This window comes from Aedes albopictus, chromosome 3 (assembly GCF_035046485.1).
Source record: "Aedes albopictus strain Foshan chromosome 3, AalbF5, whole genome shotgun sequence".
NCBI lineage: Eukaryota > Metazoa > Arthropoda > Insecta > Diptera > Culicidae > Aedes > Aedes albopictus.
This window is the reverse complement of record NC_085138.1, coordinates 222,478,835-222,499,104: the sequence shown is the minus strand read 5'-3', so window position 1 is coordinate 222,499,104 and position 20,270 is coordinate 222,478,835. Positions and strand designations below refer to the sequence as shown.

At 42.0% G+C, this 20,270-nt stretch overlaps 2 protein-coding genes across 3 annotated transcripts in view; one reads left to right on the top strand and one right to left on the bottom strand.

Moving 5' to 3' along the window:
• LOC109428768 (torsin-like protein) overlaps positions 1-13,030 on the bottom strand; it is a 75,399-nt gene extending 62,369 nt beyond the window's left edge. The window contains exons 1-2 of one of the 2 annotated variants that reach the window (XM_062859092.1): positions 561-580; positions 378-498 (exon numbers count right to left, since the gene is read on the bottom strand). The gene's annotated coding sequence lies outside the window, so the exon portion shown is untranslated. Of the gene's footprint in view, positions 1-377; positions 499-560; positions 581-12,950 lie in introns of those variants that run through there. The other variant, XM_062859093.1, reaches the window with a different exon arrangement.
• A 1,735-nt stretch (positions 13,031-14,765) lies between these two features.
• LOC109428766 (c-Myc-binding protein) lies at positions 14,766-18,755 on the top strand. The gene is made up of 2 exons (XM_019704600.3): positions 14,766-15,029; positions 15,105-18,755. Exons 1-2 carry the CDS (start codon positions 15,015-15,017, stop codon positions 15,561-15,563), a joined length of 474 nt encoding a protein of 157 aa, XP_019560145.3. The 5' UTR covers positions 14,766-15,014; the 3' UTR covers positions 15,564-18,755.
• Positions 18,756-20,270: the final 1,515 nt, after the last annotated feature.

The following is a 20,270-nucleotide window of genomic DNA, read 5'->3' as shown; positions in this document are numbered from 1 at the left end:
GCTTTGCTGAAAAATTCATAACAATCGAACAATCCGTTTTTGCTGTACAGCTTTTAGAATATTTTTGAACTATTTTCGCATACACCCTTTTGAAAAGTTAGTCGTGAGTGAATATGAAGGTTTGATATCAAAAAATGGCGATTTAGATGATATTGAAAAACTGTGCAAAGTTTCAGATATTTTTGAAATGGTCGCTCAGGATCGACTGACATGACTCCGAGGAATTCCTCTCCTTAACGAGCAAGTGAAGTGCACTCTATGTGATTTCATTCTCACTAATTCCCGTCCCATACCTATGTACCCAGTATTGATAGCTTATCAAGATTATATAGTTAATACACCTATATGTGCCCATATCAATATTTAGGTATGCTTACCTCATAACCAGCGGCTTCCGCGACAATTCAATAGTGTCGAAATGGGCTCCGATAGCATTGACCAGCACATCCTGAACGATATGTTGGCCAAACAGATGCTGTGTAAGATTAAGCTTCAGCCCTGTGGAAAACAGATCATTATGAATTCATTTGGATTGAACGGCTCGGAAACCGCCCACATACCTTCTACGTCCGACTTAAGGTAAGGTTTTCTACAGCACTCGTAAAATTTGCATAACGTGTAATCAGCTATTTGGTCTTTCCACTTAACCCCAACGCCTGATTAAGGAAAAAAAACATTACATTAAATTATTGGATGTATTGTAGGTACTAGATATTACCTGCAGCAATCCCCAATCCTATCGTTGCCGATATCGGGTCAAATGCATCGGAAAACCAAATTAGCACTAGCAAACCTTGCAGGACGAGGATACTTCTTGCAGGAATCATGCCGTGTTCGCGTTCTTTTTTTTTTCGTTAGGATCCGTGCGGAAATAAGTGCCACTCACTATACGGCCACTACACTAGTTTTCTGTTCCTGCCGCGATCGCGAATCCTAATCCGAAACAAAATGTAAACAAAAAATTCTTCTTCCGGCCAGCGTCAATGAGAGTATATTACAGGTGGGGAAGAAGAAGAGATGGCTATGTATTAGTAAGCAAAGAAAAATGTAAACACAAATAGTGACGTCACTATTTGAACGCGTTCTTATGGGAGCTCGCTTTGCTTGTAGTAGTGACATGTTTTGCACCAAACACGGATCTCACGCACACGAACTGTCTCTTCCACACCTTCATTAGACTCTCATTGGGCCAGCGTCTTTGGCGGTTTCAAGGGGCTAGCGGATTTCTTCACGATTACATTAATAATTTCAGTTTTTCACACTCTGCAAAAAGTTGATTTTTTTTTTCAATACTGGAGCTCGATTTGAATAGGTCGTATGTGCTTTGGTCGATATAAAATTCGATCAGTTTATTTTAGTCATTGTAGCAATATGGCAGATCTAGATTGAGTTTAAATAAAGGCGAAAGTAACATGAGAGAGTTCTCTTCATCGACTCTCTCTTCTTCAAATTAAAGTGACAAGATGCAAGTATTGTTGAACTTTTTGGTCATAAATCGCTAGGTTGCGATGCAATCTAGCGTCTAAGTGTAAAAAAGTTCGATTGAATTTGCATTTTGTCACTTTAATTTGCAGAAGAGAGAGTCGATGAAGAGAACTCTCTCATGTTACTTTCGCCCTTATTTAAACTCAATCTAGAGATATTTTGCAAACTTTTAATGATGGAACAAAAAGCCTGTTTTGTGAGGATTCTGCTACATATATCTAGATTGAGTTTAAATAAGGGCGAAAGTAACATGAGAGAGTTCTCTTCATCGACTCTCTCTTCTGTTGGAAGTTAGGTAGCGTAGAACCATATACTAATAAATAAAAGAAAATCGGGTTAAGTACGGTTCCTTTGAATTCCACTAAGAATTTGCATCCTTTGACAGATACGTATTTCGACCTCAACTGTAAGGTCGTCTTCAGTGTCTTGTACTTGACTCGACTCGATGCAAACTGCATCGCAACCTAGCGATTAATGACCAAAAAGTTCTACCATACTTGCATCTTGTCACTTTAATTTGAAGAAGAGAGAGTCGATGAAGAGAACTCTCTCATGTTACTTTCGCCCTTATTTAAACTCAATCTAGAGATATTTTGCAAACTTTTAATGATGGAACAAAAAGCCTGTTTTGTGAGGATTCTGCTACATATATCTAGATTGAGTTTAAATAAGGGCGAAAGTAACATGAGAGAGTTCTCTTCATCGACTCTCTCTTCTGTTGGAAGTTAGGTAGCGTAGAACCATATACTAATAAATAAAAGAAAATCGGGTTAAGTACGGTTCCTTTGAATTCCACTAAGAATTTGCATCCTTTGACAGATACGTATTTCGACCTCAACTGTAAGGTCGTCTTCAGTGTCTTGTACTTGACTCGACTCGATGCAAACTGCATCGCAACCTAGCGATTAATGACCAAAAAGTTCTACCATACTTGCATCTTGTCACTTTAATTTGAAGAAGAGAGAGTCGATGAAGAGAACTCTCTCATGTTACTTTCGCCCTTATTTATACTCAATCTAGATCTGTTGTTTCTCCGTGTGTGGGTATAGGGCAGTGCATGAAATTATCTCCTTCTCTTTCACTCTTACAGACATTTTGTAAACAACAAGGCCACGAAACGTCAAAATCCCATACAAAATCAAAACAGTGCGGTGCCCTATTTTATCGATTAATCTCCATTTCTGCATTAACATGTCTAAAGGGTCTAACTCGTTTTGTAAACAAACATTGTTTCTGTCGCTGTAGGGTCTATCTCGATCCACCCACGCATCTGGGGGCCGTTATCAGAAAGATCAAACTTCGCTCTTTCTGATAACGACCCCCAGATGCGTGGGATCGAGATAAAGCCCTACAGCGACAGAAACAATGTTTGTTTACAAAACGAGTTAGACCCTTTAAGCCTAGTACTCAGATGGCAAGAAATGAGGTCAAGGAAAAAAGTGTATTTTTACCAAAGTAATTTTGACAGTCGATCTTGAGAGAGAAAAAAGAAAAAAAATCGACGAAACTCTTTGTTTACCAATCTGACTGACTTGGAATGGAACCGGGGCAATCGGCAAGAACAAGCGAACTCCCCTACCAGGAGCAGGCATGAATCTACTGATCTGGATCGCAGCAAACTGGAAGATTGACCAGCAATCCGAGGCGCTCCAGCTCTATTTGACCGGTGATAATCTGAGCGGGCCAACTGGCTGTTTGCTGCAACCGGACACGATAAGTTTTTGAAAACATCTAGCTGCTGGAAAAATGGGATGATTTCGATTTTGAAAAGGAAATGCTTCGGGTATTCGGAAAATCCACCGGCGCTTCCTCCAGGTATTCCTCAGGAGTTCCTCCAGGAATTCCGTCGAGGATTCCTCCAGAAATTTTTTCGGTGATTCCTCCAGCAATTTGTGCAGAAATAACTCCAGGATTTCCTCCGGAGATGCAACTTCAAGTCCTTCTAGAATTCCTCCAGAAGTTCTTCCGGGAATTCCTCTTAGGATTCCTTCGGAAATCTATCGGGAGATTCCTTCAGAAATTCTACCAGGAATTCCTTCGGGGATTTCTCCAGGAATTCCTTCGGAGATTCCTCCAGGAATTCCTTCGGAGATTCCTCCAGGAATTCCTTCGGAGATTCCTCCAGGAATTCCTTCGGAGATTCCTCCAGGAATTCCTTTGGAGATTCCTCCAGGAATTCCTTCGCTGATTCCTCCAGGAATTCCTTCGGGGATTCCTCCAGGAATTCCTTCAGAGATTTCTCCAAGAATTCCTTCGGAGATTCCTCCAGGAATTCCTTCGGAGATTCCTCCAGGAATTCCTTCGGAGATTCCTCCAGGAATTCCTTCGGAGATTCCTCCAGGAATTCCTTCGGAGATTCCTCCAGGAATTCCTTCGGAGATTCCTCCAGGAATTCCTTCGGAGATTCCTCCAGGAATTCCTTCGGAGATTCCTCCAGGAATTCCTTCGGAGATTCCTCCAGGAATTCCTTCGCTGATTCCTCCAGGAATTCCTTCGGGGATTCCTCCAGGAATTCCTTCAGAGATTCCTCCAAGAATTCCTTCGGAGATTCCTCCAGGAATTCCTTCGGTGATTCCTCCAGGAATTCCTTCGGTGATTTCTCCAGGAATTCCTTCGGGGATTCCTCCAGGAATTCCTTCGGGGATTCCTCCAGGAATTCCTTCGGGGATTCCTCCAGGAATTCCTTCGGGGATTCCTCCAGGAATTCCTTCGGGGATTCCTCCAGGAATTCCTTCGGGGATTCCTCCAGGAATTCCTTCGGGGATTCCTCCAGGAATTCCTTCGGGGATTCCTCCAGGAATTCCTTCGGGGATTCCTCCAGGAATTCCTTCGGGGATTCCTCCAGGAATTCCTTCGGGGATTCCTCCAGGAATTCCTTTGAGGATTCCTTCGGGAATTCCTTCAGGGATTCCTTCGGGGATTCCTTCAGGGATTCCTTCGGGGATTCCTCCAGGAATTCCTTCGGGGATTCCTCCAGGAATTCCTTCGGGGATTCCTCCAGGAATTCCTTCGGGGATTCCTCCAGGAATTCCTTCGGAGATTCCTCCAGGAATTCCTTCGGGGATTCCTGCAGGAATTCCTTCGGGGATTCCTCCAGGAATTCCTTCGGGGATTCCTCCAGGAATTCCTTTGGGGATTCCTTCGGGAATTCCTTCAGGGATTCCTTCGGGGATTCCTCTAGGAATTCCTTCGGGGATTCCTCTAGGAATTCCTTCGGGGATTCCTCCAGGAATTCCTTCGGGGATTCCTCTAGGAATTCCTTCGGGGATTCCTCCAGGAATTCCTTCGGGGATTCCTCCAGGAATTCCTCCAGGAATTCCTTCGGGGATTCCTCCAGGAATTCCTTCGGGGATTCCTCCAGGAATTCCTTCGGGGATTCCTCCAGGAATTCCTTCGGGGATTCCTCCAGGAATTCCTTCGGGGATTCCTCCAGGAATTCCTTCGGGGATTCCTCCAGGAATTCCTTCGGGGATTCCTCCAGGAATTCCTTCGGGGATTCCTCCAGGAATTCCTTCGGGGATTCCTCCAGGAATTCCTTCGGGGATTCCTCCAGGAATTCCTTCGGGGATTCCTCCAGGAATTCCTTCGGGGATTCCTCCAGGAATTCCTTCGGGGATTCCTCCAGGAATTCCTTCGGGGATTCCTCCAGGAATTCCTTCGGGGATTCCTCCAGGAATTCCTTCGGGGATTCCTCCAGGAATTCCTTCGGGGATTCCTCCAGGAATTCCTTCGGGGATTCCTCCAGGAATTCCTTCGGGGATTCCTCCAGGAATTCTTTCGGGGATTCCTCCAGGAATTCCTTTGGGGATTCCTTCGGGAATTCCTTCAGGGATTCCTTCGGGGATTCCTCTAGGAATTCCTTCGGGGATTCCTTCAGGAATTCCTTCGGGAATTCCTCCAGGAATTCCTTCGGGGATTCCTCCAGGAATTCCTTCGGGGATTCCTCCAGGAATTCCTTCGGGGATTCCTCCAGGAATTCCTTCGGGGATTCCTCCAGGAATTCCTTCGGGGATTCCTCCAGGAATTCCTTCGGGGATTCCTCCAGGAATTCCTTCGGGGATTCCTCCAGGAATTCCTTCGGGGATTCCTCTAGGAATTCCTTCGGGGATTCCTCCAGGAATTCCTTCGGGGATTCCTCCAGGAATTCCTTCGGGGATTCCTCCAGGAATTCCTTCGGGGATTCCTCCAGGAATTCCTTCGGGGATTCCTCCAGGAATTCCTTCGGGGATTCCTCCAGGAATTCCTTCGGGGATTCCTCCAGGAATTCCTTCGGGGATTCCTCCAGGAATTCCTTCGGGGATTCCTCCAGGAATTCCTTCGGGGATTCCTCCAGGAATTCCTTCGGGGATTCCTCCAGGAATTCCTTCGGGGATTCCTCCAGGAATTCCTTCGGGGATTCCTCCAGGAATTCCTTCGGGGATTCCTCCAGGAATTCCTTCGGGGATTCCTCCAGGAATTCCTTCGGGGATTCCTCCAGGAATTCCTTCGGGGATTCCTCCAGGAATTCCTTCGGGGATTCCTCCAGGAATTTCTTCGGGGATTCCTCCAGGAATTCCTTCGGGGATTCCTCCAGGAATTCCTTCGATGATGCCTCCAGCAATTCCTTCAGGGATTACTCCAGGAATTCCTTCGGGGATTCCTCCAGGAATTCCTTCGGGGATTCCTCCAGGAATTCCTTCGGGGATTCCTCCAGGAATTCCTTCGGGGATTCCTCCAGGAATTCCTTCGGGGATTCCTCCAGGAATTCCTTCGGGGATTCCTCCAGGAATTCCTTCGGGGATTCCTCCAGGATTTCCTTCGGGGATTCCTCCAGGAATTCCTTCGGGGATTCCTCCAGGAATTCCTTCGGGGATTCCTCCAGGAATTCCTTCGAGGATTCCTCCAGGAATTCCTTCGGGGATTCCTCCAGGAATTCCTTCGAGGATTCCTCCAGGGATTCCTTCGGGAATTCATTAGGGAATTCCTCCAGGGATTCCTCCAGGAATTCCTCCAGGAATTCCTCCAGGGATTCTTCAAGGAATTCCTCCAGGGATTCTTCCAGGAATTCCTCCAGGGATTTCTCCAGGAATTCTTCCAGGGATTCCTCCAGGGACTCCTCCAGGAATTCCTGCAAGGATTCCTCCAGGGATTCCTCCAGGGATTACTCCAGGAATTCCTCCAGGGATTCCTCCAGGAATTCTTCCAAGGATTCCTCCAGGAATTCCTTCAGGGATTCCTTCAGAAATTTCTCTAGGGATTCCTCCAGGAATTCCTCCAAGGATTCCTTCAGGGATTCCTCCAGGATTTCCTCCAAGGATTCCTCCAGGTATTCCTTCAGGAATTCCTTCAGGAATTCCTCCAAGGATTCCTCCAGGAATTCCTCCAGGGATTCCTCCAGGGATTCCTCCAGAGATTCCTCTAGGGATTCCTCCAGGAATTCCTCCAGGTATTCCTCCAGGGATCTCTCCAGGCATTTCTCCAAGGGTTCCTATAGGAATTCCTCCGGAGAGTCGTCCAGGAACTCCTCCAGGCATTCCCCCAGGAATTCCTTCAGGGATTTCTCCAGAAATTCCTCCAGGGATTCCTCCAGGGATCCCTCCAGGAATTTGTCCAGGGATTCATCCAGGAATTCCTCCAGGGATTCCTCCAGGGATTTCTCCAGGAATTCCTCAGGGGATTTCTCCAGGAATTCTTCCAGGGATTTCTCCAGGAATTCTTCCAGGAATTTCTCCAGGAATTCCTCCAGGGATTTCTCCAGGGATTTCTCCAGGAATTCCTCCAAGAATTCCTCCAGGGATTCCTCCAGGAATTCCTCCAGGAATTCCTCCAGGAATTCCTCCAGGGATTCCTTCAGGAATTCCTTCAGGGATTCCTCAAGGAATTCCTCCAGGGATTTCTCCAGGAATTCCTCCAGGGATTCCTCCAGGAATTCCTCCAGAGATTACCCCGGGAACTCCTCCAGGAATACCTCCAGGGATTCCTCCAGGAATTCCTCCAGGGATTCCTCCAGGAATTCCTCCAGAGATTCCTCCAGGAATTCCTTCAGGGATTCCTCCAGGAATTCCTCCAGGGATTCCTCCAGGAATTCCTTCAGGGATTCCTCCAGGGATTCCTCCAGGAATTCCTCCAGGGATTCCTCCAGGAATTCCTCCAGGGATTCCTCCAGGAATTCCTCCAGGGATTCCTCCAGGGATTCCTCCAGGAATTCCTCCAGGGATTCCTCCAGGAATTCCTCCAGGGATTCCTCCAGGAATTCCTCCAGAGATTCCTCCAGGAATTCCTCCAGAGATTCCTCCAGGGATTCTTCCAGGAATTCCTCCAGGGATTCCTCCAGGGCTTTCTCCAGGGATCTCTCTAGGCATTTCTCCAAGGGTTCCTATAGGAATTCCTCCAGGGAGTCTTCCAGGAATTCCTCCAGGAATTTCTCCAGGGATTTCTCCAGAAATTCCTCCAGGGATTCCTCCAGGAATTCCTCCAGGGATCCCTCCAGGAATTTCTCCAGGTATTCCTCCAGGGATTCCTCCAGGGATTTCCCCAGGAATTCCTCTAGGGATTTCTCCATGAATTATTCCAGGGATTGCTCCAGGAATTCCTCCAGGGATTTCTCCAGGAATTCCTCCAGGGATTCCTCCGGGAATTCCTCCGGGACTTCCGTCGGGGATTCCTCCAGGAATTCTTTCAGGGATTCCTCCAGGAATTTCTTCGGGAATTTTAACAGGAATTCTTTCGGGGATTCCTTCAGGAGCTTTCTCATAAATGCTTCCGGAATATCCTTAGGAATGCCTTCCGGAATTTCTTTGAGAATTTTTCCAGAAATCTCCCCCGGGATGTCCGCAGGAATTTTTCCAAAATTTCTCCAGTAATTTTTTCCAGTATATCTACAGGTTTGTCTATTGGGATTCCTTCAGGACTGCTCCGGTAATTCTTCAAGAATTCATTCCGGGATTTCTACAGTAACATCTAACGAAACACCTCCAGAAATTCCTTCAAGAATTCTTCCAGTAACTCCTCCAGGAATTCTTCCAGGAATTCCTCCAGGAATTCGTTCGGTTGTTAATACAGCAATTCCTTTGGAGATTTCTCCAGAAATTCCTAGAGGGATTCCTTCGAGGAAGATATTTCTTGAAAAATCCAGGAGGAATTTCTGGAGGAATTCCTTGAAGAATTCCTGGAGGGATTCCTGGAGGAATTTCGGGAGGAATTCCCGGAGGAATTTCAGGAAGAATTAACTGCAAAAAGCACAAGTAATACTTTCAACCAAGCTTTCAACTTCCACAGACAAATAGACGTCTTCGTCTACTAAACTCTCATCGTTTTATTTTTTGACGGTTGGTTTACATTTGTAGTTCGGAAAGCGCTTGCAGACGGTGCTCACACAATGTTTGCTCCTGTTTGACGTACGCTTACTACCGGCACCTACTGAGCGGTTTGGGAAACATAGCGTGATTGGCATTGGGCATTATGTTTACATGACGATGATTTTAATAGCTATTTATTTCAAGTGATACGTTTGTCATTCAAAACAAATTCGCCTAATCGAAAAGGACTAAGTTTGGCCAATCGAGTGGCCAATCATGAACTAGGTGAAAATAGTAAGCGAATGTAAAACTTGAACAAAAATGCTGCGAGAGCCACAGACGGGCAGTTGGCCAACTATCATTTTTTAATAAACCGTACGTGGGAATTCTTAAGGTCTGTTCCAATTGGAGAATTAAAATAAGTTTTCACTTAAACTTGACAGTTCGATAATTATTTCTTTAGCAGAACTGTCAAGTTTAAGTGTTGGACTGTCAAATTTAAGTAAAAATTAATTTTAATTCGCCAATTGGAACAGACCCTTAGTGTTGCGTCTGTTCGTTGGTGATAGGGTTCTGGGAAACATCCAGCCACGCGAGACAGAGTGCATCAATATTCGCCGCTTGTTTTATTGATCCACTACTGTTCATTTTTCACACCACTGCTCACTTCACCGCAAAATGTAAATAAAATGACGTCACACGATTCATCGGAATAGCAACTCAGTGTAAGATTTGAGTGGGTCCTCAAATGTGGAAACCCATCGCTTATCCCATGTCGCGTCCTTATTTTTCATTCCCATTTAGATACCACCGGTGTGAACATGGGTCCCTATTTAGGGTCCGGAAATAGGGATAGGGACCAAGATAGGGACGCCCGTGGCGATGCTCTTAATAACTAATCATTTTATGGCTATATCGGTCTTTTTCTACTCAGAGTGTAAGGAAGTAGAGATCAAAGTGGATAATGAAATGATAGATATGATGGTATAGAGGTAATCACGTTCAACTGTATGCGTGCCTTTTTTGTAGATGTAGTTGTGAAACTGCGAGGAAAATATTTGCACTCTTGCCCCGGACGTTAGTTTTATCATTATTTACCCGTTTTACCCAATTCGATTGGGTAATATTTGCATATGCAATCTGAATAGCCTTTCAATCGGCGTGCACTTTTGTGTGACGAAAAATTTGCGCTAGTGTTCGTGTGTTGAAATGTCACTTATCTCTATTCGCTAGGTTGCGAACAAGTGTGAAAATTTATACCTAGAAGGTGAAATTGGGCAAGTAGGCCATGTATTGAACAAATACATCGAATGCGTGAAACTTCTGCCGTACGACCTGTGATTTTACAGATCGGCTTGGTTGGTAGTTCATATTTATCACCTTACCAAGACTGGCAAAAGTTTCAGGCACCCGACTGGCTATGTAAATATTGTTCTGTTTTCAACAACAGTTTGACTTTCGTAAAATTACCATGGCATTGCATACTGTTAGGCGTTTATCAGAGTATGGAGGTTTCTGTTCCAAATTTACAAAATTGATATTTGTAATGTGTAATTTGAGCTTTATTATCAACAATAACCATTTAGTGTACTGTATACTATGAGCCATTTTACGAAGTGACAACAATGTTGATGATAATATTGGTTTTCACGGGTTATTGGGCGCTACCTCCTGTCAAAATTCATTCATACAATCGGCTCGTAAAATGGACTATACACTTTATATCGGGTCAAAGAAATTTATACACTGAGGATACTGCAACTCTGAAAATCATACGAATCTACTATGATTTTTTTGCCACAAGAATTTCTTGCGAAAATCATAGTTACGAACTATGATTTTGGATTCAAAGCGCCAACTATTATTCTCATACTGTTACTGTATAAATTTCATAACACTCACGTATGAAAATCATACCGATAGCGTATAAAAACTGGAACTATGTCTTATGACTGTCATACATACTTTTATGAAATATTTTGCTCAAATTTAAAAAAATCGCAACCTGGAATCGAGCCAGGAACGTCAAGGTTTGCAAGTGCGTGCTTTACTCATACGCCCATCGACGCTTTGCAAGTTGAAGTGGTTAGAAGCCAATAAAAGGTTTTGTTGTTTTTTTGCAATGGTGTTTCATAACACATCTGGACACGGATGGCTGCATTTTCTGCTTGCTGTCACGTTTTTTTCTCGGTTCTTCGCGATTTTCAATTCGGACGGCTAAATCGGTCATCGGCTGGTGGTGCTAGGTTTACGGCAAATATAGGAAAGTGTTTTTTTTTTTTCGAAAATCGTTGTGCTTGAGAAGTTAATTGGAAAGTATGAAGCGGAAGAAAAAAGTGCGAGCGAGTTCTTGTGTTCGACGTCACCAAAGTGCAATTGGTTTTTGTTCCGCTGTTGAGATGTTTTACACTGCGCCATATGCTTCGCTTGGAAGGCGTCGCATAATTTGTATAAATTGTTGGGCTATCAGTTACGTGTTTCGCGAAATTTTGAAATCCGGATAGATTAATTGTGAGAGAAAGAGTGAAATTCCACCGAGCAACTTTCGATTTTGAATGCAGATATACTGAGCACAAGTGTTACGTGGATTAAAAGTAGTGAATTAGTGAGTCGGCTCGGTAATGTAACTAACCTGACTATTTTTATGTTAAAATATAAATGAAACAAGTTATAAATAGTTAGCCACTGGAAGTTACTGAGTGGATATTTCTTCACCCTTGCTTGAGGGTAAACCAGGTTTACGAGTTGTTCGAAGGCGATAACCCTGGGCCTAAAGCAGATGAAATCACTCCTCAAGAGAATACAACAATGGATCATTTAAATTTGGTGAGAATGTTTCATGCTACATATTTATTTCATATTCATTACATACAACAATACACTTTCATATATCGGAGCGTTTGGTACGGTATGTCCACGCATCCTTCCACCCCTGTAGATTCGAGAAATGTTTCGATGTTGAACGAATGTTCATTCAACTCGAAATATTTCAAAGAATCATCTTTGCGGTAAATGCTGCGTAGTAGGCCTGGCCGCTTTGACGCTTGTATCATATCGTCGATATGTTGCAAGCATCAATATTGACAAGAAAAATAATCGGGCGTAATCTAACCCGATTATTTTCCAGGATGCTTTCTTGTACTGGCTGCGTATGTGTTAGATTAGAGATTAGATTAGATTAAAATGGTGTTTCATAACACATCTTATGATTTTCATACGATGTTTCTTATGAGATTTTTCATAAGACAAGTCTTATGGATTTCGCTTTTCAATGTATGAAAAGCATACAAGAGCTATGAAATAAAGAAAAAAAAACTGATTCATAAGATGTAAACTATGAAAAAACATACGAACAGTATCCTCAGTGTAGTATAGAAACTTGAACCATTGAGAGGTAATACATTTTAAATTACAACAAACATTGGTTTCAATTTGTAGAAACACGCGCTGTATGAGTGCACCGAAAACATACCTACTTCCTGTGGGGGGAATTTGTGAAATCACAGTGATTTTTCGATTGCTTATTTTCAATGATGAAAACGCTTTATTCAATGTTTTTAAAATCAATGCTTCAAGGATATATTGAGGAAAGGGGCTGTTCATAAACCACGTAGACCAAAATTTGGTTATCTCAGAACCCCCCCTCCCCCCTCGTAGACTTTTGTCCATACAAAAATTTTGAAATTTGTATGGAGCGTAGACTTTGGCTAGACCCCCCCTTCCCCCAAAAATCTACGTGGTTTATGAACGGCCCCAAAGAGCCTGTCCATTAATTACGTAAGAATTTTTGGGGGGAGGGGGGTTTGGAAAATCTTACGGGCCATACAAAAAATTTTGGGTTCTCATACAAAAAATCTTACAAGGAGGGGAGGGGTGTCGAAAAAACGTCTAAAATTCCCTTACGTAATTAATGGACAGCCCCAACGCCGTTCACCACCTTTCCGAGACAATATTTGCCCGTAAAATATGTCATTTTAATGAATAATACATAGCTCAAACTTAATACATATTACAATTTGACTAGTTCAAATTATGATTTCTTCCTTAACGAGCAAGTGAAGTGCGCTCTATGTGATTTCATTCTCACTAATTCCCGTCCCATACCTATGTACCCAGTATTGATAGCTTATCAAGATTATATAGTTAATACACCTATATGTGCCCATATCAATATTTAGGTATGCTTACCTCATAACCAGCGGCTTCCGCGACGATTCAATAGTGTCGAAATGGGCTCCGATAGCATTGACCAGCACATCCTGAACGATATGTTGGCCAAACAGATGCTGTGTAAGATTAAGCTTCAGCCCTGTGGAAAACAGATCATTATGAATTCATTTGGATTGAACGGCTCGGAAACCGCCCACATACCTTCTACGTCCGACTTAAGGTAAGGTTTTCTACAGCACTCGTAAAATTTGCATAACGTGTAATCAGCTATTTGGTCTTTCCACTTAACCCCAACGCCTGATTAAGGAAAAAAAAACATTACATTAAATTATTGGATGTATTGTACTAGATATTACCTGCAGCAATCCCCAATCCTATCGTTGCCGATATCGGCTCAAATGCATCGGAAAACGAAATTAGCACTAGCAAACCTTGCAGGACGAGGATACCTTTTGCAGGAATCATGCCGTGTTCGCGTTCGCGTTCTTTTTTTTTTTCGTTAGGATCCGTGCGGAAATAAGTGCCACTCACTACGGCCACTACACTAGTTTTCTGTTCCTGCCGCGATCGCGAATCCTAATCCGAAACAAAATGTAAACAAAAATGTTCTTCTTCCGGCCAGCGTCTTTGGCGGTTTCAAGGGGCTAGCGGATTTCTTCACGATTACATTAATAATTTCAGTTTTTCACACACTGCAAAAAGTTGATTTTTTTTCAATACTGGAGCTCGATTTGAATAGGTCGTATGTGCTCTAGTCGATATAAAATTCGATCAGTTTATTTTAGTCATTGTAGCAATATGGCAGATATTTTGCAAACTTTTAATGATGGAACAAAAAGCCTGTTTTGTGAGGATTCTGCTACATATATCTAGATTGAGTTTAAATAAGGGCGAAAGTAACATGAGAGAGTTCTCTTCATCGACTCTCTCTTCTGTTGGAAGTTAGGTAGCGTAGAACCATATACTAATAAATAAAAGAAAATCGGGTTAAGTACGGTTCCTTTGAATTCCACTAAGAATTTGCATCCTTTGACAGATACGTATTTCGACCTCAACTGTAAGGTCGTCTTCAGTGTCTTGTACTTGACTCGACTCGATGCAAACCAGTGGGGTGACACGGCTGTCAAACTCGGTACATCGCCGCTTCACCCAACATCATTTTTGGTACGGCGCGTTTTGGTACCCACTTTCTGGTCGGTTTACCCTAACTTGCTCCTGATTTTCGGGTGTGTGGCTCGTGTGTTGCTAGTGCTTATTTCAGAAATTACAAATTTCAAACGAAATCGTTGTTTTTGATGATTGTTTCTCTTTCCATTTCACTTTGCACGATATTATATGCAGCAGCGAAGCAGTGTCGATGTTTCCAGCGCATTTTTTCCATAAATTAAGCAATCAAAACAAAAACATTGAACGCCATGTTGAATTGAATGCTGGGTAGATGATTCTGGCCCTTCGTCATCCCCCTGATGCAAACTGCATCGCAACCTAGCGATTAATGACCAAAAAGTTCAACCATAGGGCTCTGCACGGAATTCTCTCCCTCTCTTTCGCTCTTATTGGGATTTTGTAAACAGCAAGGCCAGGAAATGTCAAAATCCCATACAAAATCAAAACAGTGCAGTACCCTATACTTGCATCTTGTCACTTTAATTTGAAGAAGAGAGAGTCGATGAAGAGAACTCTCTCATGTTACTTTCGCCCTTATTTATACTTAATCTAGATCTGTTGTTTCTCCGTGTGTGGGTATTTTATCGATTAATCTCCATTTGTGTAATTTGGGACACCTCTCGTGCTGCGTGCATATCGACTCGACAGCGGTTGTCTGTCATCTCCGCCCTCTGCCGTCAGTTGAAACGAGATCCTTCCAAAACATTTTCGTGGTTGTGCAAAAGCCACACAAAAGTGCATTATTCCACAATTTCTATTGTTCATTCTGTGCAGTGGTGCTCAAAACAATCTATAAAACGTGGTCGGGTGTGAATATTCTCATCGTGATTTATAATACCTATAATATTGAACCGAGTTTTGACAGAGATTGTCTAGCATAGCTTTTATTGATTTTTGCACCCCGAAGCTCGCAGAATGTCCAGTTTCAAGGTATCAATTCGAATCACGAAAAACTAGCAAAAACAGCGCTTGTAATAATTGTTTGTAAATAATATTTTCCACTAGCCCATCGATGGATCGAAGGAGGATTTCCGTAAGTACCTGGACCGGAAAGGAGTGCTGGATGCAATAACGAAAGTTCTGATCAAATGCAACTCGGATCGGCCGGAGAACGCCATTGAATACTTGCTGGACAATTTGGGCGAACGGCTCAAGGACAAGGATACTATTGCGCGGCTGGAGAATGAGCTGAACGATGCCAGGAACGAGATTGAGATGCTGAAACGAGAAATGAATGCACTAAAACTGGCGAATGCTTCGCCACCCAGCGCAGATGGAACCGGTCCTTTGGCAGCAGAATCCGTCCAGGCGGCTGAGAACTGTGCGAACCACTCGGAGAATCCGTCCAGTAAGGTTGAGCCGGTTAAGGAGACGGCCACTGAAGACCGAGTGGTGACAACAGTGACCAAAACTTCCGACGGTACGGAGCCCTCGGGCAATCCGAAAGAGTCTGTGCAGCAGTAAGATGGTTTGGTCCTAAGTGGATTATATTTTTCATTTTTATTTCCTCCTTGCTCATGTAATGCATTAAATGCTATAAAGTTATAGGCAATTCTACCTATTTTCAACCCAACGTCGAAATTGTGAATTCTTAATGCAAGTTTTTGCTCCCACATGTTGTCTGTAGACGTCCGGGAGTTTCTCCAGTACTTTAGCCCAACAATTTTGCAACATTTTCTCCTAGGTTTTTTTTTTTATTGCCTAGTTCCCCAGGATTTTTTTTTGTCAGAAGTTTATTCGATAAGTCCTGCTGGAAATGCTGTTGGAAAACCTTCTGGGATACCGAACTAATAATCTTCAAATATTTCCCCAGTTCTTTTGGGATTACATTTCGTATAGGATTCTCTTAGAACTCACTAAGACTTATTTTTGTAGAGATTCCTTTATGATTGTTTTTGGGATTCTTTCATGTAATCTCTAAGAATGCCTCCAGAAAATCTATTAGGATTCATCACTGGGTACCTACTGGGATTCCTCTAGATAATCTTTTACCATTCTTATCTCTTATTCTTATCTTTGAGATGCCATATTTCTTCTAGAATTTCTCCAGTTGTTTCTAGGACAATTTTCTCGGGAATTTCACCTAATGTTCCGCTACGAGTATCGTCTGAAATTCATTTTTTGATTCCTGTAAGAATTTCTTCTAAAATTCCTTTAGGTAATCTTAGAGAATTCTTCCATGTGATCTCTAATAATTGCTCGGAAACGTCTTGTAGAATATATCGATGAGCTCTTTCTGAAATTCTACTTCGAAGCATGTTCCTTAGATTGCTGTAGATAAATCTAGTAAGTTTTTCACTCTTTTTAGAATTCTTCAACGATGCTCTTCTTGAATTTGTTGAGATAATTCCTTGAAATTTCTGAGAAAGTCGTTTGAAATACTTAAAGAAGGATTTTCGCCGAAATTATTAAAAAAAAACCTGGGGATTTTCTACATGTTCTTTCGGTATTTCCATCAGAAGTTCCACCCAGAATTGCTCCAAAACTATTCTTAGGTTTCCCCAAGGGAGTTTTTCTGGGATTGTTCGAAGAATGTTTGGGAATCATTGGGATTATACTTGGTTGTTTCTTGGAATTCAATACAATATTTTTGTTTGAGTCTCTAAAAGATTTCCTGACTTTTGGTATTTCTCCAGAAGTTCTTTCTGGGATTTCCTCAGGTGTTACTTCTCGTATTAAATTATTCTTGGAGTTTCTGCCAGGATTCTCCAAAAGTTCCACCAGCAATTTTAATTCCTTAAGAAGTTCGATCCGGCTTTTACCCAGGAAATTCCTCCAGGAGTTTCTTCTGAGATTCACCCAGATGATCCTTCCTAATTTCCTCCATGAGTTCCTTCGTGGTTTTCTTTAGAAATAAGTTTCTATGGTTTTTCTGCAATCCCTCCAGAAATTCATTTTGAGATTCATCAAGCATCTCAGATCAAGCAGTTCTTTCTCGGATTCCTCCCGAAGTTATTCCTGAGTTTTGTCCATAATTTTCTAAAATTTATCAGGGATAGCTTCTGATTTTTTTTTCCAGAAAATGCTTTTGGAATTCGCCTATTAATTTATCAAGAAGTTCCTTCTAAGATTTCTCCAGAAGCTCCTTCTGAGAATCTTCCGGGAGTTCGTTGTGGGAATCCTGAAATTCGTCGTGGAAATCCTGCGGAAAACATTTTTAAATCAAATCCCTAGACTAATCCCAAGAACTTTTTTTTTTTTGATTCCTTATTAAAATTAATTTCAAAGAGATTTTTTGATATCTTTGACATCTGGGCAACTGCTTGACCGCCAAGTGAAAGGCGATTCAACAAATCGCTCGCATACAAACTTAAAAAAAAATAATTTTCAAAGGTTCCCGGTCCCCAAAATTGATGAAAGTTGGCGTGCAGATCCAGAACATGGAGTGATGGGATTATTCTTGGAATTACCTCAGAACTACTAAAGAAGCCAACTGTGTCTCCAGCAACTGTGTACCACCCACGGCATTTCTACCAGAATTCTGAGAGAAGCAGCTATCGTTTCCTGGAGAATTTACATAATATTTCTGTTCTTTATCTGAGTATTAGTAACAATACGTGAAATAGGCTAAAACGAGTTTTTTCCGCTGTCCCAGATGAAGTAGAAAGTTTACGGAATTCGTTGAGAAAAACTCCTGGAGGATTAATTGGTGCTCATTAAAATATTCCTGTGAAATTTTCGTAAAAACTGAGGAAATTCCCGTTATTCTTTTAAAAAATATAACGACAATGATTTTTCATAAGGGCCTAACTGACTTGATCGATTTCTCTTCGTCGACTCTCTCTTTCGCTAATAACTTGATCAAAACAAACAAAATCATTATACGTTTTGTTTCTATAGCAAGATACAGTAGTCTTCTTCGCATTTCAACCAAAAAATCTTTGGAAAACTCAATACACATTCTGTAATAACACAAAGAGAGAATCGATGAAGAGAACTCGAAAATGTCAGTTAGGCCCTAATGAAAAATCAGTGTCGATAAGCAAATGTTAAACCAATTGCCTGGTGGAGCTACCTGGAGAAACGCATGCAGCATTCTGAAATACCTTACTAAGCTTTTAGATGTATTTCAAAAGGAATAACTGGATCTGGATTATTTTAAGGCAGAGTATCGAATCTGGTTAGAAACTTCTTAAAATATGTGGACCGAAACGGGTCTACCCTGTGTGGCATATCGTTCTGTGTTCCACTTTGTATGGTTACTTTGCAGTTAGATGTCCGGACAATACCAATTAAAGAAACCCAAATAAATAAGGGATTAAAAACTTCTAATTTTCATCCGTCTACAAGGCTCCTGCGAAATGTAGTGTAGCTGCACTTTGCATACAGTCCAGTGGACATGCATGCAGAAAAAAAACCATATCACGTTTGCTGAAAATGGTTTTAAAGTTCATTTAAACTTTACTCTATCGTGTGAAATCAAACGCATCTAGAATAAATATATTAAAACAGTCAAGTACAACTGAGTTGCATGTGTTTATAGATAAGTGTGAAGAAAATAATTGCATTCCTTCGTCGTATAATACACACGTTTAAGTTATGGTATCTTCGACTGTTTAGAGAAAACGTATTACGTAAACCGTAGTCTACATACTTATATACCTAGTCTAGTCAAAAATAAAAAATAAACGTTTAAATACAGAACGAGCTATTGAATACCATGGCCTTTTCATAGTTACTACTTCGAAATCCATCAACTGTTATCTCACGCAATTCCCTTCATAGGCTTTGCATACTAACTATAAACCTACAAATACTAGCTTTGCCTGTGTACACTAACTACCATTTTTACCCTTTTTGCATCCATAAGAAGGGTATAAATACCGCTCGAAAAACCGACTTTCGATCCAAGGGCCGCAGGGCCGAGTCCTATATACCAATCAACTCAGCTCGACGAACTGAGCAATGTCTGTATGTGTGTATGTGCGTATGTTACAAAAAAAGTCACGCACGTTTCTCAGCCGTCTGATATCCGATTTGGATTCTCTGATTTGCAAATGAAAGCTACAACATCCTAGTAGAACCCTTACCCAGCGTAGATTATCCTGTCACATCCTGCGAAACCAAGTGGCTTGCAATTTCATGTTCCAAGTTTCCAATCGTAATCCTTATTTCGTCGCATGGGTCGTTGCCGATTGTATCGAGTCGTATTTTCTCCTATGTTATTCGCCATGGGCCATCGCGCCAGTTCTGTTTAACGTCCCAAACAACTCTGGGACGATCACGCTGATGGGGCTACCACCTTAGATCTAGCTGGGCGTGATGCAGCATTTCTTACTCAGGCGCTGGATGCCAGGACAGACGCTGTTTGAGCCGCACCTCCTTGGTGAACAGACGCTCGGGTCGTACCTCCTCCATCTAGCAGAAGTCAGAAGGACAACAGTGCCCAGGCTGTAGCGTTGGGCAATTTTAAATCAACATCGATGATTTTGTTTCGATTAATCAATGTTTTGAATCGATGTTAAAGTTTTTTACATTCGATTCAAAAAAAAATAAATTTAAACTTCTACAGAATGCATTGTCTCAACGTTATCGGGCGCCCGATATGTGAATATGAAAATAGGCATTGCAGTTTTGAGGAATCGAAATTACAGTTTTAGATTTGTTTCTAATTTATATCTAACTATATTAGTTTGAGTAATTCCTCCAAGATTTCTTCCATAGCTTGCTGCAATGATTCCATCTAGAATTCCTCCAGAGATTCCTATAAGAATTCATCTAGGGATTCCACCAGACATTTCTTCGGGAATTTGTCCTGGGATATCCTTAGAGGTTCCTCCAGTAATTGTTCCAGTGCTCTTTTCGAGGTGTCCTTCAGGAATTTTTTCAGAGATCCTTTATGGTATTTCTGCAGATATTCCTTTAATGATTTCTACATATATTTCTCCAGAATTCCGCAGGAAATTGCTCTAATAATTCCATTTGGAACTATTCGAAGTATTTCTGCAGGAATGTCTTTAGAAATTCTTTCAGAAAATTTTTCTAGAGGTTATTCAAAAACTAATCCAGTAAATTCTTTGTTTATGCGTAAATAGAAGTTCGCAATAGGAAAGTTGCACTGTAATAGTTGGTAGCGATCTCTGTAACGATTGTCGGCATAATCGATGCAGTGCAGCTGATACTATACATTTATGTTTGTAGATGTAGACAACCTTTGTATTCAGCCCAGTA